A 23,494-nucleotide genomic window follows, 5' to 3' on the forward strand; every position below is an offset into this window, starting at 1 on the left:
GAGTAATATTCCATCATATGGATATACTATCATTTATTTAAACATTCTCTTAACATCAAATACTTAAAGGAGAGTTAGTGGGTCAAAGCACATAAAAATTAAGACGGCTTTGTTTCCTGGAGAGGTTGTTCTTGAGAACACGGGGAGGGGATACAGGGAGATGGTAAGGGTTGGGGGAGGGGTTCAGGCCAGCAGTGAGAAGGAGCGGCTCAGAGGTCCTGGCCCAGCCGTTCCAGTTCATTCAGCAGGAAGTCCATATCTGCCCGCGTCAGCACAGGGTTGGCCACGACCATGCGGAAGAAGTTGCCCCGGGTACCGTGGGGCTGGTAGCCAATCATCATGGAGCCCTTCCTCACCATGCGCTCCTTGAGGACTGGGGCCACCTGTGGGAGGAGTGGAGCGACCTTCCAGCTGCAGCCTGGGGTCAGGTGAGGGGGTGGGCTCCCCGACTTGCACCTCCCTCCACCCAGACACCTTCCCAGAGACAGCAACTCACGGCTCGGATCCTGACGTGGCCCCAGTTTACCCTTGCCACCATATCCAGCCCACTGGACCTTCTCTATCTCCTGCATTCTTTCACATCTCACCATTCTCCACGTTACCACATGGGCCATTTTCTGCTAAAACCTGACTTTTCACTGAATCTCAACACTGCTTTTTCAGTCTAACTTCAAGCCTTCATCATCCTCGACACCTTCTTCTCCCCTCTCTGAATTCTTATAACATTTTTGATCTGTACCCTGTGATCTAATACAGTGGTCCCCAAACCTTTTGACACCAGGGACCGGTTTCGTGGAAGACAATTTTTCCACGGACCGGTGGAGGGGGGTGGTTTGGGATGATTCAAGGGCATTACATTTATTGTGCACTTTATTTCTATTATCATTACATTGTAATATATAATGAAATAATTATACAACTCACCATAATGCAGAATCAGTGGGAGCCCTGAGCTTGTTTTCACTTGCCATTCATTGATAGGATTTTGATATGAGTCTGCAAGCATTGATTTATTATGGTCTCTGCACAGTCAAACCTCTCTGCTAATGATAATCTGTATTAGCAGCCGCTCTCCAGCCCTCGCATCACCACCTCAGCTCCACCTCAGATCATCAGGCACTAGATTCTCATAAGGAGCGCGCAACCTAGATCCCTAGATGCATCACATGCACAATTCACAGCAGGCTTCGAGCTCCTATGAGAATCTAATGCCACCGCTGATCTAACAGGAGGCGGAGCTCAGGTGGTAATGTGAGCAATGGGGAGAGGCTGTAAATACAGATGAAGCTTCACTCGCTCACCCATTGCTCACCTCTGGCTGTGCGGCCCGGTTCCTGACAGGCCATGGACCGGTACTGGTCCGTGGCCCGGGGGTTGGGGACCCCTGATCTAATATGTAATTTCCAAGACTGCCTTGAACACACTGGTTTCAAATAGGTAACGCTTGTTTTCTGAAATAACTCCTTAAGGGTAAGAACATTCTCGTCCTTTCGTATCATCTGCAGCACCTAGTACCGATCTATCCTTAGCGACCAGGACATACCTCCTGGCCTGACAGGGTTGCTCTGTCCCCAGCATTAGTGAGCAAAACTTCCAAGATCTTTCTGCCTCACATCTCTGTCCTGAGCCTGAGCTCCCAGCAGAATGCCCCACACCATGGATCTATGTACTGTACACTGGTGACTTCTCTTGTAATGCCCCTCTCCGTCTTCTTCTTACTTTCCAGAAGCATACCTTATCTCCCATTCCCAGGCTCACAGAAATGAGGACAAGTGGGTGTCGTCTTCCCATTCATGGTCCCCACCTCAGGAGCAAGAGACTAGCCAAGGGAACTGCCATGCCACTCACAGCCAGCAGGGGGCGGAAACACACCAGCTGCATCGGATCCCTAATGGGTTAACCAGAGCAGGGAGGAGACTGCCTACCTTAGCCAGCCTTTCACCGTAATCCGGACTCCCCTTCTTCTCCCGCAGACTGGGGGGCACGAACCAGAAACACACGTTGACAAATTCAGGCTGGGAGGAATGAGGAAGAGGAAGGTGTGAGCTGAGGAAGGGGGACCGTTCCCCTCTCACTGCCCCTCTTCCCCAACCAGGGCTCTGCTGGGGAAGAGGGGCAGTGAGAGGGGAATGGTGGGGGGGCGGGGGATGCAAAAGAGCACAAGGTCGGTCATACCTCCATGACCAACTCAAAAGCTTCCCGCTTCTTCAATTCCTCCACCAGGTACCTGTGAACACAGAGTGAGACATCATGGGTGGAGGAGGAAAGGCAGAGATACAGAAACAAAAGCAACCCAGAGAGTGAGCCAAAAGACACTAAGAGCAGGAAAGGGGTGCAGGGCTGGAGCCCAGGGAGGGGAAACGGGACCGCCCCCACTCCTACCGGGCAAGGGCAAAGGCCTGGTCCACACGCCGCTCCAGCCCCTGCCCGCCCTGTGCCTTCCACATGAGCCACAGCTTCAGACAGTCCACGCGACGGCCACACTGCACCACCTTGTCTCCAGTGTCCAGAGCCACATCGTAGAACTTGTCCTGCTGGAACAGGTAGCTGGCCTGGGACCCGTGGCAGCGCTTGAGCAGGTTCTGTGGAGGGTGAGGAGACAGTCAGACCCACCCTCCCTGCCGAGGTTTCCTCCAGAGCTGCACTGGGCCATTTCTTAGCTCAGTCCACATGCTTCTTTCCCTAGAACCAGGCGGCACTGATGGGACGGCTGCCAGCTAACTGAAACCCTCTCTCTGGGTTTTCTTCCAACACTCAAGAGTTCTTCCCAAATGACCCAGGATCCCTCCGATTACAACTTAAGCTGGGAACTTTTTCCTTTGCATTACGACAGGGGAGTGAGGGAGCCCACTACAGGGGATTAGGGTGGTCACAGATATTCAGCTTCAGATGGCATGGTAAGGAGAACATGGTAAGGCCAGGAGCTCCTCTCAGGTGGGATAGAAAAGAAGACAGAGGTCCAGGGTGGGAAGTGGCACCAGGGCTGGGGAGGGGCAGACCCACCGAGGTGTCCCGGAGAAGAAGAGCTGAGCACTGCAGGCCTGCGGAGAGGAGCTTATGGGGATTCCAGGCCACGGAGTCAGCCCTGGGGTGCACACAGCAAAGCAGGGTCAGCTGGCTCCCCCTCAAGCTGCCCAACCAGAGCCCCCACCTTTCCAGATCTCCAGTCAAAGGGGCTTCGGTCTCACCCCAGCCCAGCAGAAGAATTTCCAGGTCTGACGTCTGACCTCCCAGCCCCAATCAACCATCTCTCCAATCTCCCTCCTACCAGCCTCCTTCCCCTACTCCCATCTGAGCTCCCTGGTCCAAAACTACTCTCTGGATCAAGGATTTGAAGGGTGAGATTCAGGGCGTAGGGGGCTGTATGCACCTCTGGATCCCATTCAGGAGATGTCTATGTGTCTGTGACAGCAGGACGCTCCCACCCCAGGCGGCCTGTGGAGCAAAAGGAACAATGTGGGCCTTGGCCTTGGCCTCAGTTCAGCCCACCCCATCCTCAGGCCTGAGTACCACTCACGTCCACGTGCAGCCACAGCCCATGACGCTGGCACACGTCTGCAACTGCCTCCAGAGGGTCAAAGGCCCCCAGCACGGTAGTGCCAGAGGTGGCACTGACCAGGAATGGCACAGCACCCTGTGGCAAAAATGCAGAGGGAGAAAGAGGCTGTGAAGTCATCTCAAGAGCTACCAAGAGCCTGGTGCTGAGATCCAGCTCTATAAACTCTTCACATGCCTGACCTGGGCCCTTGCAACCTTACAACGTGTTACTGTCCCCTTTAATTTGCAAGTGAGGACACTGAGATTCAGAGGAGTTAAGAAACTTGCCCCCAAGCTGAAACTCCGGAGATGGAATTCAAACCTAGGTCTGTCTGATGATCTATTTCCAAAGTTCATACTCTTTCAAAAAAGTTGAATGTCTTACTGGAAGACCAAAATGCTATTTTAAATATCCTAATAGTACAAAAGTTGATGAAGAAATTGAATTAGTATTCAAAAAACTACTACAAAGAAAAACACAGGTCCAGATGGCTTCACTGATGAGTTGTACAAAACATTTAAAAAAGAATTGATACCAGCTAGGGCTTCCCTGGTGGCACAGTGGTTAACGGTCCGCCTGCCAATGCAGGGGACACGGGTTCAAGCCCTGGTCCGGGAAGATCCCACATGCCGCAGAGCAACTAAGCCCGTGTGCCACAACTACTAAGCTTGCGCTCTAGAGCCCGCGAGCCACAACTACTGAGCCCACGTGCCACAACTACTGAAGCCCGCACGCCTAGAGCCCGTGCTCCGCAAGAAGAGAAGCCACCGCAATGAGAAGCCCGCACCGCAGCGAAGAGCAGACCCCGCTCGCCACAACTAGAGAAAGCCCGCATGCAGCAACAAAGACCCAACACAGCTAAAATAAATAAATTAAAAATAAATTTTAAAAAAAAAGAAAAGAATTGATACCAGCTCTTCATCAGCTTCCCCCCAAAAAAAAGAGGAGGGAACACTTCTGAATTTATCCTATGAAGTGAGTATTACCCTGATGCCAAAACCAGACAAAATATCACAAGAAAACTACAGAATATATCTCTTCTAAATATAGACATAAAAATCTACAAAACACTAGCAAAACAAAATCAGCAACATATAAAAATAATTATACACCATGACAAAGTGGGATTTGTCCCAAGAGTGCAAGCTTGGTTTAACATCCAAAAATCAATTAATGTAATATATCTTATCAATAGAATAAAGGAAAAAATCCACATTTCAATGTGGTTTATTGATCATCTCAGTAGACACAGAAAAACATTTGACAAAATCCAACACTCCTTCATGATATAAACACTCAAAAAACTAGGATTTGAAGGGAACTTCCTTAACCTGATAAAGGGCAACTACAAAAAAACCCACAGCTAACATCATACTCAATGGCAAAAGACTGAACGCCTTCCCCCTAAGATCAGGAACAAGACAAGGATGTTCACGCTCCTCATTTCTATTCAACATTGTGCTGAGGTTCTAGCAGGGCAATTAGGTAAAAAAAAATAAGAGCCATCCAGATTGGAAAGGAAAAAAGCAAAATTATCTGTATTTACAGATAACATTATATTATACCGAGTAAATCCTAAGGAATCCAGTAAAAAGTACTATTAGAATTAATAAATGAGTTCAGCAAGTTCACAGGGTACAAGATCAATATTCAAAAATCAGTTGTATTTCTACACACTAGCAGTGAACAATCCAAAAATGGAATTAAGAAAACAATTTCATTTATGAGAACATCAAAAAGAATAAAATACTTAGGAATAAATTCAACAAAAGAAGTGCAAAACATATAATCCGAAAACTACAAAGCACTATTGAAAGAAATCAAAGAAGACCTAAATAAATGGAAGCATTCCATGTTCATGGATCTACAGATTGAACATATCCCTATCAAAATTCCAGTTGGCTTCTTTGCAGAAATTGACAAGCTGATCCTAAAATTCAAATGGAAATTTAAGGGACCCAGAAAGCCAAAACCATCCTGAAAAAGAACAAAGTTGGAGGACTCACACATCTGATTTCAAAATTTACCACAAAGCTATATTAAGACAACGTGGTCTATAGGATAGACATGCAGATCAATGGAATAGACCGAGAGTCCAGAAATAAATCCTCACACTTACACTCAATGGATTTTAACAAGGATGCCAAGACAATTCACTGGGGAAAGAACAGTCTTCTCAAAAACTGATGCTGCAACCATTTGCATGTGGAGATATATACATATTTTTAAAATTTATACTTAAATACATAGTTGAGGTATTTTCAGGTTAACATATATATTCCCATCTTATTCTTTTAAATAGCTACATACTACTCCAATAATAACAATAACAACAATGGCAGCTAATATTTATATACTGCTTCACTGTTCTAAGTGCTTTACACATAATTCATTTAAGCCTTACAACAACCCCATAAGTTCTATATTATGCTCATTTTACAAAGGAAGAAACTGACACAGATACATCATAATTTATCTATTGATGGATATTTAAAATTTTTTTTTAAATTTTACACTTCACTCCAGTGCACACAATTCTAAGCACTTGTGATGATGATTTATAGACTAATCCTAGCAGCAGAACTCAGAGTCAGTGGATAGATACATTTAAAAATGGTATAGGACTTCCCTGGTGGTCCAGTGGCTAAGACTCCGTGCTCCCAAAGCAGGGGGCTCGGGTTCGATCCTTGGTCAGGGAACTAGATCCCACATGCTACAACTAAGAGTTCACATGGGACTTCCCTGGTGGCGCAGTGGTTAAGAATCCGCCCGCCAATGCGGGGGACATGGGTTCGAGCCCTGGTCCGGGAAGATTCCACATGCCGCGGAGCAACTAAGCCCATGCGCCACAACTACTGAGCCTGCGCTCTAGAGCCAACAAGGGGGAACCCCGTGCCACAACTACTGAAGACCGCGCGCCTAGAGCCTGTGCTCCACAACAAGAGAAGCCACCACAATGAGAAGCCCACACACCTCAAAGAAAAGTAGCCCCCTCTCGACGCAACTAGAGAAAAGCCCGCGCGCAGCAACGAAGACCCAATGCAGCCAAAAATAAATAAATAAATTTATTCAAAAAAAAAAAAAGAGTTCACATGCCGCAACTAAAAGATTCCGCGTGCCACAACTAAGACCCGGAGCAGCCAAATAAATAAATAAATATTTGTAAATAAACAAATAAATAAATAAGTAAATAAAAATGGTATAGATAGTGCTGAAACGCCCTCCAAGATGGCTGCAGCAGCTCCCATGTCCACCAGCACGGAGGGGCGTGCAGGGGCCTCCACATCTCCCATTGCTCCAAGTCTGCATTGCTCACCACTGGCCCGCACATCTTCCTGAATTTCTCCCTGCACAGACCCTGCCAGCTCACAGAAACCTTCTGTGCTACACCTCAGGTCCCCAACATCCTCCCTGCGGTGCCCCTCGGGACTCCACTCAGTGAATCAGTCCTGCCCCTGCCCTGGGATCCGATCCTGCCCATAGGTCTCAGCAGGACTACAGTGTCCTTGCTCCCCAGGGATCACTTCAACCCACCAGGGAAATGGGCACAGAGATCAAGGGGAGGGATGAGGGGAGCCTTGAGTAGGGACAGGCCAAAGAACCCTCCAAGAAAGGAACAGAAGGGTCCTGTTCCACTGCCTCATCACCCCTCACTCACTCACCTCAGCCTCGGCCAGACCGATCTGCCTCTCCAGATCCTCAGGGATCATTTTCCCTCTGGAAAAGAAAACTTAGTGGGTAGGGGAGTAATAGGTTCTCTAGGCTGGGCAGCAGAACTGTCGAGAGCAGGGTAATGTGCGGTTAGCAATGCAGAGGCCACAGTGTTGATTTTTCCCTAAGAGGGGTAAACAGATCTCAGGGGACAGGGCAGAGACTCTAGCAGGCACTGGTAGACAGCAGAGGCAATTCGGCGGGAACAGAGCAGGGAGAGAAGTCCACCGGGGTGTGCGCCAGAGGCCAGAGCCTCTGGCAACGAGAAGGCACACTGTGCCAGGCTGGGTCTGAGACACGCAGACGGAAGGACCTTCACCTCTCATCTGCTTTGACCATTCGGACACTGTCGGTGCCAAGTCCCAGAAAAGCAGCTCCTTTCTTGACGGAGTAATGACACTGTGGAGGAAGGCAGAGGGCAGGGAGGGTGGGGAGGAGAGAGACTGGTCAAACAGATGAGATCCTGTAGACCAGGGCTTCTGAAACACTCATGGGCCTACAAATCACCAGTGTGTCTGGTTAAAATGCAGATTCATATTCAGTAGGTCTGGGCTGGGGCCCGAGATTCTGCATGTCTAACAAGCTCCCAGGTGATACTGATGCTGCTGGTCCATGGCCCATACTCTTAGCAGAAAGGGTGTGGACTGCGTACACTGCACTGGATGCCCCTCTGCTACCCCCACACAGGAGGCAAGGTGAACGGGGAGCGTTTACACAGCCCCCTTGGTTGGAAGGAAGCACATCCGCCTGGGGGCAGGCTGGTCTCCGAAGAGATGGGTCTGAGCAGACAGAGGACCTGACAGGTCTCGGACTCAGCTGGCTGGAGATTAGAATCGGGGAGCCCAGGGTAGGCCTGTGCCTCTTCCCACCTCCTTTGATGTGAAAAGGGCCAGGGGCGGCAGTGCCCGGAGGCCCCTCTGTTTGCAATCCGGGTAGCGCTGATAGCGGGCCAGGTTCACAGCATACATGTTGGAGATGGAGCCACCTGTCACAGGGAAGGGGTGGTGGCAAGAGGGAGGGGCAGTGGGTCAAAACTGGAGCTTGGCTCTCTTGACCTCTCTACCCAGAAGAACTGATCAAAGAAGCACGAGTGATTGGCTACCAGGCCACGAGTTCCGAGGGCTCGACAAATGGCACGCTGGTAACCCAGAACAGCAGGATCTGCAGATCCCCTGACTCCCCCTCCTTATCCTGGGCTGATCCCAGGATCCACCACCCCACCCCACCCCCCGCCAGGACAGCAGGCACTGATCCCATGTATTATCTGGCAAACACAAGGATACAGGGGACTGGGCAGCTTCTCTCTGGTTTGGCCCGAGTCCAGCTGGAGAAGAAACAAAGAAGAATCACCCCTCCCTGCCAGCTTAGAGCAAGAGAACAGTGGGGAAGGAGGAACCCTTGAAAAGGCCAAAGAAAGGCCGCCCTCCTGTTTACATACCAGGGCAGAAGACGCCGTCCCCAGAGCTCCAGCCCACCAGGGCCCGGAGTTTCTTCAGCACCTCTTCTTCCATGAGAACAAACACGGGGGCGATCTCATATGTGTACCTGCCAGGAGAGGGAATGATGAGAATGGGAAAGAGACAGGGAGAGAGGAGGTGGAGAGAGTGAGTGAGAGGAGGGTCCAAAGAGAGGACTGAGTTGGTGAAAAAGAACCAGGGAGGAAAAGGTGAGAAAAAACTGGAGCCAGGAGACATGGGAAAGCTTGGGACAGGAAGCCCAAAGGGTACGAGGGGAAAGACTCTGCCAGCAGAGATTCCCAGAAAAGACAGGGGGGCAAGCACCATTCTCCTCTCCCACCCACAGAGTGTGTCTCCCGCAAACCCAAATCCTTTCGGGGTGGTGGAAGGGGGCCCTGGGATGGCTCACTGGCTGGTGTTGAGGCTCTCAGTGACAATGCGCCCGGCCAGGGCATGAGGATCCAACCCTGAGAAGAGCTGGTTGAAGAAACGAGGGTGACCTGGAGAAGGGGGACGGGGGCTCAGAGTGGAGCTGGGTACGAATTCTAGACACGCCTCCCCGCAGGACCCAGGACCCACAGGTCTTCACACTGTAGCGGATCACAGCCCGGCAGCGCTCCAGGATCTGCTCCTGTGACTCCCCCTCATTCCGCAGCTCCAAATCCAGAAGCTGCTTCAGCTCCTCCGGCTCCTTCCACTCGCAGACCTAGGAGGAGAAGCGGGAGATTCTGGGGGCACTGAGGCACCCCACTGACTGGCTGCCCAAACCACATCTCAGCAGACAGAAGACACCACCAAGCTGCACTTACAGCAAGTTAGGAATATTTTCCAAGCAACACATGAACAAGGGTAAATAAACACAGTCTGGCCCAGTATGTAATCCCTGAGGCACACAGTGAGAGTGATGAATTCTGGGGAGAAGCCTGGACAGAGGAGGAAAGTTCTCAGCCAGGTTTGATGGGCAGGAGGAGGAGGGAGAAAAGACCCACCTTCTCGGAGGCACTGGTCCCTTTCCGAATGACCTCATCCACCACAATCCCAAACACATCCTGGAGCAAGGTTTCTGCAGCCACGGCGTCCCCATCAAGGGAGAGGAGTGGTTTAGAGTCAGCCATCAGGAGAAAAACTGTGAGCAGAGCAGGAGTTATTCCCTACTCAGCCTGTGGACCCCACCTGGACCTAACCAGCAGGAACTTCAACTCCGTAATGGGCCTAAGGCCTAGCCCCAGCCTTCACTGTACAGATAAGGGCAAGTGAGAGTGTCCAGGGAGAGAGCCAGCAGAAACAGGTGGGAAAGAAAAAGGCAGTTAGTGCTGAGCAGGTAGAATCCAGTGGCCACTGCTCACCAAAGGCAAAGGTGAGAAGCTTACCTTTCTGCTCAGGTCTTTGTCCAGGTGAGCTGGAAGCAGGGGACACAATTGGCTTTTTAGAGTGTTAGGACTAGGGCAGCAGAGGGAGCAAGGTATAGGCAGCAGTCACATGACCATGACATCATTCTCATGACCCTTGCCCAAAAGATTTGGGATAGGGCCAGCAGGTTGAGAGAAGTTTCCTGAATAACCATTAGCTGACATGAAGAAGGGGGGAGATGAGATGTAAGGCAAGAACACATGCCACCTTCACTTAGGCTGGAGAGGAGCAGAGAAATGGTTTAGGCAGGCCTCAGAGGCCAATCTCTTTGCATCCCAACCCCCAGAGTCTTCTCAGAACTGTCCTGATTTCTACAGCCCTCTTCTCCAAAGAGCAGGAAGAAAAGGAGGCCACACTGAGGAGGCAGATTCTTAAGCAAGTATAATCCTGTGCCTTGCAGGTTGAGAGTGCTCAAGAAACAGGGAGTGGCTGTTTGAAGTGACCACCAACTGTGTTCACACCAGGGTGCCGGGGTCGGGGTCGGGGTTGGGGGCGGAGGGTGGACACTGACGCACGTGCAACAGTTACAGCCCAGGGCACTGGCTAGATGCTGATCCCAAGCGCTATTCAGGAGAAGAGATGGATGAAGGCTGAAGACTGGGGAGGATCTGCAGTGGGACTGGGGCTGCAACTTGAAAGCGGGCAGGAGAAACGGGACTGGAGAAAGGGAGGAAGAGAGGCATTCAGGGACAGGGGGGAATGCCATGAGCTTACAACGGGAATGAGTATGGCTGATTCTCAGGTCAGTGAAGGTGCCTGGCTGGCTGGAGAGAAGGTCTGCAAGGACGACATGGGAGCAAAGGCAGGGTGGGCAGAGCTGCACGAGATTATGGAGAGCCTTGAGTGCCAGCCAGGCCAAGAATCTAGATTTTATCCTGCAGAAAATGGAAAGCCACTGAAAGATTCTGTGGCAAGGATTAATGTGATGAAAACAACGCTCTCAGGAGACCAGTGTATAGCAGATGGATGCAGAAGAATGAACAGGCCATTGCTGTAAACCAGGAAAGAGGTGAGCCACACGTGAATAAGGGTGGTGTCGCTAGGGAAGGACAGGCAGAGGAACACGCAGGCTTAACCATTTGCTGGATTATACTCAATTCAACACTTACGGAATCTACATTGGAGGGGAAGGAAGGGCCAAGGACGACCCTGGGGTTTCAAGCCTGGGTGACTGGAAAAATAATGGTGCCCCTAAAAGAAATAGGGATGCGGAAAGTGGAGGTTGGATGGAAAGTAAGATTGTTATTTCTTGGAAATACTCATCTAAGTGGAGGTGTCCAGGGCTACAAATACGCATATGGGAGGAAGTCAGGTCCAGAGCTCTGCTGAGATGCAGGAATGAGAAGCAGACTCGAGAGGTGGGCCACAGCTGAAGCCTTGTGATGGGCTCCATTCTGCAGGGGAGAGAACGCTCACAGAGATGGCCAGGGAGAGAGGGGCAAACACCAAGGCCTGGGGAACCCGCCAAATGAGGGGATAAGAGGATCCAGAAAACATGGAAAGGAAGGAATCTTCCTCTGGTATAATCCACTGTCAGCAGCCACTGGACCCCAAGCTAGTTGAAAACACAGGTCCAAGGGACCCTAGCGGTCCTATCCTTAAACTTCTCCTCAGTAGATTGGGTTTTGGGAAACTAGGGGAGCTGGCTCAGCTTTGAGAATAAGACTCAATCCTTCATCAGTGTTCACTCTGGCTCCCCTGACAGGTGGCAGCAGTGGGGCGTTTTAGGTGGAAAGGCTAGAAGGAGAGAGGCTAATAAAAACAGGCACCATGGAAGTACTTACCACATGCCTCATTCTGTACTTAACATGCATTATTCTCATCTTCACAACCACTGAAGTTAAGTTTATGACCCACATTTAAAGATGAGGGAACAGATTTCAGAGACACTACGTATGTAACGTGTCCAGGTCATGCAGCCAGTATGTGGCTGAGCTGGGTCTGGACAAGGGTGGGCGGGGCTCTGAAGACCCCGCCCCTAATCACCAGGCTCCACCCTCAGCCACTGAGCTTGCTGTGGCACAAAGGCTTCTGGGCCAGGAGTGAGTACACCTCAGGGCCTCAGTTTCTGTAAAATAAGGGATTTAAAGAGAGAACCTCCAAGGTATCTGTGGGTTCAGGCTGTTGGATACGGCAAGCAGGCCAGGGGAGTGGAAAACAGGCTGCAAGGAGGGAACGACTGGTGAAGAAAGAGAGACCCCAGACTGGAGGAAGGCTTTTCCCAAAGCTCTGAAGAGAGGTCTGCAGGGAAGATATGGCTCTGTCCACCCGGCCCCTTCTGTATCCATCCCACCAAAGTCACCACTCAGAAATGAAAGGTGGGGACTTCCCTGGTGGCGCAGTGGTTAAGAATCTGCCTGTCAATGCAGGGGACACGGGTTCGAGCCCTGGTCTGGGAAGATCCCACATGCCGTGGAGCAACTAAGCCCGCGAGCCACAACTACTGAGCCCGCGTGCCACAACTACTGAAGCCCGCGTGCCTAGAGCCCGTGCTCCACAACAAGAGAAGCCACTGCAATGAGAAGCCCATGCACCACAACGAAGAGTAGCCCCGCTCGCCGCAACTAGACAAAGCCCGCGCACAGCAACGAAGACCCAGTGCAGCCAAAAATAAATAAATAAAATAAATTAAAAAAAAAAAAAAAAAAGAAATGAAAGGTGGAGGCGAGGGCTCTGAACACCCCCCGTTTCCTCCGGGGTAAACAGGGAGGTGAGGCATCCCTACCCTCACGCCCCATACAGAATCCTGTCCTGGGGACCTGAGAGAGTTTTCCTTTTTCAAAGCAAGAAGGACATTAACCCCCAAGATAGAATGATAAAGCAAAGAAACATGAATAAACTTAGGAACAGCACTTTCGCCCCTGGCTGAGAGGATGCTGGAATGACCAAGTAGGGTTTGTTTAAAAATTAACAAGTTTTGTATGGACACCAAGGGGGGGAAGTGGCGGGGGGTGGGTGGTGTGATGAACTGGGAGATTGGGATTGACATATATACACTAATACGTATAAAATAGATAACTAATAAGAACCTGCTGTATAAAAAAATAAAATAAAATTCAAAAATTCAAAAAAAAAATTGACAAGTTTTTCTGATTTCATGGGATCTTTAGTTCATAAACTCCTCCAGCCATCAACTCCCTTGTATCTTTCTTTCCTTCACTTACACAACCTAGATTGTATGGTCTGTTGTTTCAACCACTCTTTGTCCAAAATCCTCAACTCCCTGGCCCTAATGTCCTTCCACCAAATCCACCTGGCAAAACCCCAATCCAACTGGCCAGTCCTTTTCTTACCAAATCCACCAGGACTGCTGAATTCTGCTAATGAAAACCACCTAACCATTCAAATTGGTTTTGCTATAAATTCATGGTCTCTGTGCTCATTCCAATAAAACACACCAGATTAAATGCATATATTTACTACTACTCTTTCCTGAAACCCCACTAAAATTATATCAGTGGAATTTTAAATCCAGAAGAATAAAGCAGATGAGAGACAAGAGGTGAGAGATGTGAATAACTGTAGAAGATAGAAAGCAGATGAGAAGTGGTAAGTGGTTCAGCAAATGCAGAAAGTTAAAGCCAGTCTGTCTGCAGAGGGTTATGCCAACAGGATATAAGCTGGTTCTTAGGGCAGAAGCCCAGAAAGGCTCAGGAATTTACAACAGTAGCTACCTTGGAATCCAGGAGGAGGAAGCACAGCTAAAAACGTGGAAATTAGATGAAAATTTATACAAGGAACATTTAGGCCCTCACTCTTCTCCCCCTGCCCATTCAGCAAGGCAACTCCCCTCTCCTCCACCTAATTCCGAAGAAGCAGGAAGTCTGTTTTCTAGAGAAACTGAAATGGAGCGGCTGGGACTTAGGGATGCCAAGCACAGCAGAAGGTGAGGAGGAGGCACTGTACTGAATACAAGAGGATTAACAGGAAGTATCCAGTCAAGTCCTTTCTCCCAATCAGTGTTCAGAACCAGTGGCCTGGGGTAAACCTTCCAGGGCCAGGAGACTGGAGGATTCCTCTCTGGAGAAACTGACCTCAATAGCCCTAGAGAAAAGACCTGACACTCTTATTTCAGTCCTCACCCAATCACTAGTCAGTGATGCCCATAAGTCAATAAATACATCCTTTCTATGCACTTGGGCCTTCCAATATGCCTTAGTGCCTCACTCTTAAATGTGAGCAGACAGACAGCCAGGGACTACCCGACACTTGAGGAAAGCCCCTAATGTGAACCACAGAGGTAAAAACAGACAAACTGAAAAAAGGTATTTGGTAGAAGAGGAGAAATGCAGGGAGCAGGAGAAAGCTTCAAAAATTCAGGAAGATACTGCATCCATAACAAAAAAAAAAAGGGGGGCGGGGGGTTGCTCTCAAAAGGGAACACTCAGAGAACAATGAGAAGCTCTAGGGTTTTAAAAATATGACAACTGAAATGACAGTCAAGAAAATCACACAGAAAGATAAAAATATAAAGAGATGGACAACAAAACAGAAAAGAACTATAGAAGATCAATCCAAAAGGCCCAAGAGTCAACTAATAGAAGTTTCAGAAAGAGAAGGGAAAAAAGGAGGAAAGAAATTAAAAAAAAAAAAAAAAAAGCTTTATAGAACAGGATAGATCAAATGGATCCACTGAATGACCAACAGGAAGACAGATGATAATATTGTTTCAGAACAATGGAGGATCCAAAGACTTCCAGAGACAAAACCCAAACCAGGTCACAGACAAAGGACAGAGAATCAGACCACATCACATTTCGCCCAACACAGGAGAGAGGTGAAGGGAATTCCCAGAACTGTGATGACGGTAGTAACCATCTGCAGAGGCAAAAAGCAGCAATGACTCTGCTCAACTGGACACACAACACTGCCTGGCAATATTACTATTCTTCTATTGTCGGCTCTATCTCCAATTCTCTGGAGCAATTATTTCAAAAATTTCCCACACCTCTCAAATTATTGACCTATCAACCTTCTCCCTGTTTCCCTCTCATTTCAAATTTCTTATAGAAAATAAAAATCATCCCAACTCACTCAACTTTTTGTCACCTGCACTCTGGATCCCTCTCTGCCTTACTTCAGTATTTATTCAGTATCTGGTATATATGGGCCAAGCACTTTGGTGACCACTAGAGGTCACAATGGAGAGCAAAAGACCACAGCCCTGCCCTCATGAGGTTCACAGTCTAAAGCACAGGTCACAAACTGGAAGACGGAGGGCCAACTGCTACCCATAGACATGGTTTTGTTTGGCTTGCATAGTACATTTTAAAACTTTAAAAAATAATTGTCAATACCGAAACTTCCAGCTTCTTGTGAAAAAAATCAGAAGATCTAGCAACACGGGGCCTGAATTTTAAGGAGCAACAATCATGTGTAGTTGGAGTTCCCCCTTTATTATTATTATAGTTGTGCATTCATTGTGTTTTCTTTTCAAATTTTTGATTAAGCAACATATTCAGGTAGTTCAAAAACAAAATATATGAAAATATTAATAGTGAAAAGTCTAATTTCCACCCTATTCCATATGCCCCATTCCAGGTAACTATTTTTATTAGCGTCTCAGATAATCTTTCAGAGTTTTTAATGCAAATACTAACAAATGTAAATATGTATTATTTTCTCCTTTTTCACATAAAAGCACATAATCACTGTTGTGCACCTTGCTTTTTTTCAGTTAACAGTATATGAGTGATCATATCAGAACATATAGAACTTCCTCATTCTTTTTTTTTAATATAACAGCTTTATTGAGATAATTTACATACTCTAAAGCATATCCTTTTAAATTGTACAATTCAGTCCCACCTGCGGTACCAAAAAAATTTTTAAATAAAAAATAAATTGTACAATTCATTGGTTGTTCATATAGTAACAAAATTGTGCAACCATCATCACTAATTCCAGAACATTTTCATCCTCACAAAAAGAAACTCCCCATTCTCCCCTCCCCCCACCACTGACAACCACTAATCTATTTTCTGCCTCTAAAGATCTGCCTATTCTGGACACTTCACATAAATGGAAACAAACAGTATGTTATCTTCTGCGACTGGCTTCTTTTACTTAGCATAATGTTTTCAAGGTTCATCCATGTTGTAGCATGTATCAGAACTACATTCCCTTTTATGATCAGATAATATTCCATTGTATGGATATACCACATTTTAAGTATTCATCAATTGATGGACATTTAGGTTGCTTCCACTATTAAGCTATTGTGAATAATGCTGCTATGAACATTAATATACAATTTTTTGTGTGGACATGTTTTCAATTCTCCTGGGCACATACCTGGTAGTGGAATTACTAGCTCATATAGTAACTTTACATTTGACTTTTTTTTTTTTTTTTTTTTGGTTGCACCAGGCCTTAATTGCAGCTCACAGGCTCCTTAGTTGCAGCAGGAGGCCTCCTTAGTTGTGGCATGCGAACCCTTAGTTGCGGCATGCATGTGGGATCTAGTTCCCTGACCAGGGATCGAACCCAGGCCCCCTGCATTGGGAGCGAGGAGTCTTAACCACTGCACCACCAGGGAAGTGCCACATTTAACTCTTTGAGGAACTGCCGAACCGCTTTCCAAAGTGACTACACTATTTTACATTCCCATGAGGGTTCCCATTTCTCCACATCCTTGACGGACTTGTTATTGTCTGTCTTTCTGATTACAGCCATCTGCATTTGTAACTTTGATAAGGATTGCCAACATCCATAGAGGTGACACCAGTGTTATGAAAGCGCCTGTGTTCTCAGCCTCAGTAAAAGAGTATGCTGTCAAACTTCTGAATCTTTTTAATTCGAGGAGTAAAAAATATCTTAGTATAGCTTTATTTTGGTTAAACTCCTGTATTAGTCAGTTTTGCTGTGGTTAACTAATGACTTCAAAACCCCACTGTCTTGGGACTTCCCTGGCGGTCCAGTGGTTAAGACTCTGCGCTTACACTGCAGCGGGCGAGGGTTCCATCTCTGGTTGGGGAACTAAGATCCTGCAAGCCGTGCACGGTTGGGGGTCAGGGGGGACCACTGCCTTACAATAGAGATTTATTTCTCTTTCATGGTTTATGTTGGTGGTAGGGTTGGCTATAGCTCTGATTCATGTGCCTTTATTCCAAGACCCAGGCTGAAGGAATAGCCCCTACTTGGGACACAGTGTTCTCACAGCAGAGAAAACCATGCACCAACTCCTAAAACTTCTGCTCAGACCTAGCATATGGCACATCTGGTCAGATCCAGTTGACCAAAGCAAGCCCTGGGGCAGTGGGGTGAGGATGTATATTCCTCCCACAAGGGGGCACTGCAAAGTGCACGGCAATGGATGACGATTGGGTGACAATCCTCAGAAGAGGACTGGCCACAGGCCCTTAGAATTTTGCATTCTGTTTCACCTCAGTCCACACTAGTCCACCTCACTCATCTGCTTTACCTGCCTGGCCCTGTAGACATCTGAGTTGGACCCATTGGTCTAAAGGCTACCTCTCCTTCTCCTTCAGGAATACCTCTTGATTACCCCCGCCCCCCCCCCCCCCATTTCTCCAACTCTCCTTCCCACTACCTCTTTCTCACAGCAGTTTTAATTGTCTAAACCTCACAACACATTCCCACTCTAGCCACTTCCTCTTCTCAGCCAACCTTCTTAAAAGAGTTGTCTCCACTCCATCTTCATTTCCTCTCCTCTCACACTTTCCTGAGCCCACCACCATGTAGCTTGCACCTTCAATGCCACCAAGAACATCCCTGCCTCCAAATCCAATGGACACATATCATCTTTATCCTACTTGACCCCTCTGGAGCCAACACACATAGTTTGCCATCCCATCTTGAAACATTTTCTTTCACTGGCTTCCATATGACTACCCCTGACCATTTCTTAGTTCCCTTTGCCTTTTCACCTTCCTCTGGCCCTCCCTCAGGGTTCTATCCCAGGGCCTTTTTCATCTGTGTTCTGCACCTCTCCCTGGACAATCTACTCTGTTCCCAGGGCTACATGCTGGTGACTCCTCCATCCCAGACCTCTCTCCCCAGCCAAGATCCATGATGCCACCTGCCTAATTTGGAAGTCTCACAGGACTTCACACTCAACAGGTCCAAAAGTGGACTTTTATGAGCCTTTTTCTTGAGGCTCTTTTTCTTGAGTTCCCTGGTTAGGTGAATGGTACCATCTTCTGAAACCTAGATTCTAACTGAGCTCCTGCCTCCTCGTCCTTGGCTGATTTTTTTCCTTTTTATTTAATCTTCAAATGTTATATCTTTCTCTCTCATTCAAAACATCAGCAGAACACTAAAACCTGGATAAAGCTTTTTCTTCTGGGTTATGTTGTAAAATTCTTTTCCTTAAAAGCACTTTAAAGGGAAGTGGTAACTTTACAGTGGAGAAACCTGGTGGACACCACCTTACCCAAGTGATCAAGGCTAACATCACCAGTAATGGGATGGATGGACCCATGGGCCTCCTGACGTGAGGCCTGGGAAAATGGCAAAAATGCACAACCTGAATTTAAACATGAGGAAACAGATGTATCTAAATTGAGGATCATTCTACAAACAATGTAGCCTGTAATCTTCAAAAATGTCAATATCATGAAAATTAAAGAAAGACTGAGGAACTGTTCCAGATTGAAGGAAACTAGAGACATTACAACCAAAAGGAATATGTGATCTTAAATAGGCTCCTGGATAAGGACGAAAAAAACCTGCTGTGAAGAAAGTTACTGGAAGAACTGGTGGAATCTGACATGAAAGGCCTCATAAGTATTAGAATTCTTCTATCAGTGCTACATTTCCTGAACTTGATCATTACATCGTAGTTATATAAAAGAATGTTCTTATTCTTAGGAAACATGCTAAATCATTTAGCAGCAAAGGAGCACTGTACATGCACTTTCAGTTCAGAAAACAATACTGTGTGTATGTACCTACAAGCATTTTTAATTTATTTATTTTATTTATCTTATTTTTGGCTGCATTGGGTCTTTGCTGCTGTGCGCGGGCTTTCTCTAGTTGCGGCGAGCTGGGGCTACTCTTCATTGCTGTGGCTTCTCTTGTTGCGGAGCACGGGCTCTAGGCACGCAGGCTCAGTAGTTGTGGCATGCGGACTCTAGAGCACAGGCTCAGTAGTTGTGGCGCACGGACTTATTGCTCCGCGGCATGTGAGATCTTCCCAGACCAGGGCTCGAACCCGTGTCCCCTGCATTGGCAGGTGGATTCTTAACCCTTACAAGCATTAAAAAAAAAAACAAAAAAAAACAGCTTTATTGAGATACGATTCACAAACCACAAAACTCACCCTTTTAAAGTGTACAATTCAGTGGTTTTTAGTATATTCACAAAGTTGTGCATGGATCACACTGTCCAGAACATTTTCATCATCCCAAAAAGAAAGCCCATACCTGTTAGCAGTCACTCCCCATGCATTTTTTTAAAAACTGGAAAAGATGGAAAAAGTCTTCAAAATACCAACTGCGGTTATTTCTCGGTATTAGGATTATAGATGATTTTCATTTTCTTATTTACACATTTCTATATTTTTATAATTTTATATGATAATTCCATTGACTTATGTAATTAAAATAAAGATTATTTTTAAGCAACATAAAAGGTTAAGGAGGAATGAAGGAGCAACAAGAATTCCAAACTATACAAATTGCCAGGCTCAAGGAATGACCCCATTACACCATGTGGTTTCCCAACTCCTCAATCAACTCTCATCTAAAAGGTCTACCAGGTGACAAAGGTAGCTACATACTGCTCATTTCTACTATGCAGCCCAATTGGCTCTCAGAGAGAGGAACAGTTCAGGTAGTTCAACAAACACTGACTATCTAATGTCTGACACTGCCCCAGGTGGTGTGTCTGCCTTGTTTGCTCCAGCTAACAGGCCAGGAGGGAGGCCAGCACATAAAATAAAGGCATGCTCCCTCACTAAAGAAAGGGAGGGCTGTTTAACTCTGCTCAATTGGCCCAGGGCAGCCTTCAAAGAGAAAACATTCCGGCTCTCCTTAAGGCAATAGAGAGCTGGTACAGGAAAAGACTAATCGGTAATCATTAGGATACTACCTGAAAAAGTGATGGGGTGGGCCTGAGGGGAGAGTGTACCAAAGAAGGTGGGGAAGGTCGCCCAGGAGGAGGCCTGCCTGAGGGCAAAGGGATTAGGGCAGTTGCTTCTTAAAGCACTTTCAGCCAGGCTTATTGTTAGAAAGTGAAAACACTGACCTCCTAGCTGTCTACCTATTAACAAACCCCACCAACTCAACACCCACCTTAATAGTGGCTCCAATTCTTATGTGTACAGCGTTTTCCCCTCTTCTAGACTGTAAATTCCTGGGAAGAGAGGTCTAAGTCTTATCCTTCTTTAAGTAAAGCACCAAATACAAAATAGGCATTCAGAAAAATGTTAGTTTTCATCTTTCCCACTCTCCTCTCCCTTCCCCCAAGGTCTTGCACAAACTTGAATAAACTATTTCCAGGTACTGAAAAATGATGCTGCACTACACTTACATTGATATGCATAAACCAAAAATCAGTATTAAAGATAACTTAGAAGATTTGCAAAGGGTGTTTTTTTCTTCGTAAAGCCTTCTCACCTATGATCTCATTTGAGCCTCACAGTAGTGCTAGAAATTAGCCTGAAAAAGTATTTATTCACCCTCATTTTCAAGTCAAGGGCTCTTGAGCCAAAAAAAGTGAGATTAATTTGTCCAAGATTACAAAGGTGACACGGGAGGAAGCCTAGAGCGCTGATTTTCTGGCATCTAGGCTAGTACCTCTCCCATTACATTATTGGTCCCTTTTAAGTCTGGCATTTCTCACTACTCACCACACACACAAATAAACTGCAGGGACTTCCCTGGTGGCGCGGTGGTTAAGAATCCGCCTGCCAATGCAGGGGACCTGGGTTCGAGCCCTGGTCCGGGAAGATCCCACATGCCACGGAGCAGCTAAGCCCGTGCGCCACAACTACTGAGCCTGCGCTCTAGAGCCTGCGAGCCACAACTGCTGAGCCTGCGCTCTACAGCCCGCGAGCCACAACTACTGAGCCCGCGTGCTGCAACTACTGAAGCCCGCACTCCTAGAGCCTGTGCTCCACAACAAGAAGCCACCGCAATGAGAAGCCCGCGCACCACAACAAAGAACAGCCCCCACTCACCACAACTAGAGAAAGCCCGCGCGCAGCAAGACCCAACGCAGCCAAAAATTAATTAATTTAAAAATAAATAAATAAAATAAAAATTAAAAATTAAAAAAAAATAAACTGCAGCTGAGATAAAGACATAAAACTGAAAACATACAACCATAAAAATACCAGAAGTAAGTACAGGGAAAAATTTCTATAATCATGAGGTAGCATATCACAAAAACCCAAAAGCCGCAGGCAGATCTGACTACGTAAAACTTTTAAAACTCTGTGTAAAGAAAGACACCATTAAAGTGGTTAGGGACTTCCCTGGTGGTCCAGTGGCTAAGACTCTGCGCTCCCAATGCAGGGGGCTGGGGTTCAATCCCTGGTCAGGGAACTAGATCTCGCATACCGCAACTAAAGATCCCGCACGCGGCAACGAAGATCCCACGTGCCACAACTATGACCCAATGCAGCTACATAAATAAATTTTTTTAAAAATAAATAAAGTGGTTAAAGATGATTTATGGCTTTATTTCCCCTCCCCCACCATTATTTTACGTACTCATTGCTTTCCAAAAATGGTTTTTGCTTTCCTTGCAATTTTTCCTTTCCATGCAGATTTAAAAGTCAGCTTAAGTTCCATGCAAAGTCCTGTTTTAATAAGAATTTAACCTGAAGTAAAAACTGTGTCTCTGCAATATTAAGTCTTCCTATTCACGGAAATGGTAAAACTCTCCATCTAATCAAGCCTTTTGGGAATTCTCTGGCAGTCCAGTGGTTAGGACTCAGTGCTTTCACTGCCTTGGCCCAGGTTCGATCCCCGGTCGGGGAACTAAGATCCCGCAAGCCACGTGGTGCAGCCAAAAATAATAATCGGCCCTTTTTTTCTTCCACTAAAATAATCTGATTTTCTTAATGCATAATTTGCAATTTCCTGTTAAATTATGCCTATAATGTAACATTTTTATTGTGAATGAGACCTTTCTATGACATTTTTATGGTTGATTATTGTTCTCATATCTTATTTATATAATTTTTGTTTGTTAATCGTGTATCTGGCGATGCTGCTGAACTCACTGGTTTTAGTATTTTGTCAACTGATTCTCTTTGCGGATGGATATATCATGTGAAAATAATGAGTATAAAAATATGAAAATAATAATGACTTTTGGGTGGCCAGTACCTCTAATAGAATATTAGTTTTGATTGTAAACATTCCTGTCTTGTTACTATTTTCACAGGAATGTTTCAAATATTTTCCCATAAAGCATAACTTTCACTCTAAAAAAAGTTCAAAGACAAATGAAAAACGAAGAGAAAATATTTTAAAAGCATATGACAAATGAAAAGTTAATATAACATAGAGATTACTATCAATCAATACGAAATAGACAAATGATCTTTTTTTCCTTAACAGGCAAAAGATGTGAACAGGCAGTTTACAAAAACAATTAAAATGGTCAAAAAGCAACAAGAGATGCTCAACTTCACTATTAACGACATGCAACTTAAAATAATGAAATTACTATTTTTCACCTATCAACTTGGCAACTGTACAAAAATTCATAGCATCCAGTATTGCCAAGGTTGTAGGAAACGGGGACGTTCACACATGGCTCTGAGTGTGTAAACTGTCACAAACTTCTGAAATTCAATTTCACAGAATCTATTAAAATTTAAAATGCACATATCCTACCTACGAATCTATCTAGAAAAACAAAAAGATAACTATATAAGGATGTTCATTACAGCATGGTTTATAAGACAAAAAAGCTATTAGTAATCTAAATGTTCATCAGGATGGGTCTAGACAAATTAAAATAGTTGGAATACTATGCAACAATTTTTAAAATGTGAAATGACTTAGAAAATGTCTAAAATACACTTGTGTGGTCCATTGTAGGTGCTCAAAAATATGTTTTGGATGAAATAACAAATTTATGAACATAGAAAAAAGCCTGGAGGTATATACACCAAACTTGTAAAAGTGACTACCTTTTACATGGAGCATGGAATGGTAAATGGCAAAATATTTTTTGCCTTTTAATTCTTTTCTGCCGTGTGGACTTATTAAAATAAGCATGAGCTAATTTTTTTAAATTAAAGCTTTATTTCTGATGATCTCGCTCCATTTTTTCTGGTCTATGATGATCTTAAGAGCACAAGGATTTGCTGTCAATTACTCAAAAAATGGAGCGCTCAGGGAAATGAAATCTGTGTACAAAAAGTGGCTGGCAATTCTTGTCTTTTCATAAATATTTT

General features: G+C 46.0%; 1 protein-coding gene across 5 annotated transcripts in view; it reads right to left on the reverse strand.

The window, feature by feature from the left end:
* CSAD (cysteine sulfinic acid decarboxylase) overlaps nucleotides 1-23,494 on the reverse strand; it is a 24,993-nt gene continuing 1,499 nt past the window's right edge. For 3 of the 5 annotated variants that reach the window (XM_068559650.1, XM_068559647.1, XM_068559646.1), the window contains 14 exons: nucleotides 9,696-9,832; nucleotides 9,286-9,412; nucleotides 9,116-9,206; nucleotides 8,688-8,794; nucleotides 8,119-8,234; nucleotides 7,569-7,648; nucleotides 7,201-7,255; nucleotides 3,518-3,634; nucleotides 3,371-3,435; nucleotides 3,004-3,085; nucleotides 2,383-2,582; nucleotides 2,176-2,227; nucleotides 1,926-2,015; nucleotides 1-383 (listed from right to left, as the gene is read on the reverse strand). In XM_068559650.1, coding sequence (XP_068415751.1) covers nucleotides 210-383; nucleotides 1,926-2,015; nucleotides 2,176-2,227; nucleotides 2,383-2,582; nucleotides 3,004-3,085; nucleotides 3,371-3,435; nucleotides 3,518-3,634; nucleotides 7,201-7,255; nucleotides 7,569-7,648; nucleotides 8,119-8,234; nucleotides 8,688-8,794; nucleotides 9,116-9,206; nucleotides 9,286-9,412; nucleotides 9,696-9,821 — 1,482 coding nt within the window. In that variant the 5' untranslated portion in view covers nucleotides 9,822-9,832 and the 3' untranslated portion in view covers nucleotides 1-209. Of the gene's footprint in view, nucleotides 384-1,925; nucleotides 2,016-2,175; nucleotides 2,228-2,382; nucleotides 2,583-3,003; nucleotides 3,086-3,370; nucleotides 3,436-3,517; nucleotides 3,635-7,200; nucleotides 7,256-7,568; nucleotides 7,649-8,118; nucleotides 8,235-8,687; nucleotides 8,795-9,115; nucleotides 9,207-9,285; nucleotides 9,413-9,695; nucleotides 9,833-19,502; nucleotides 19,530-23,494 lie in introns of those variants that run through there. The other 2 variants (XM_068559648.1, XM_068559649.1) reach the window with 2 other exon arrangements.

The sequence above is a fragment of the Eschrichtius robustus genome, chromosome 13 (genome assembly GCF_028021215.1).
Source record: "Eschrichtius robustus isolate mEscRob2 chromosome 13, mEscRob2.pri, whole genome shotgun sequence".
Classification (NCBI taxonomy): domain Eukaryota; kingdom Metazoa; phylum Chordata; class Mammalia; order Artiodactyla; family Eschrichtiidae; genus Eschrichtius; species Eschrichtius robustus.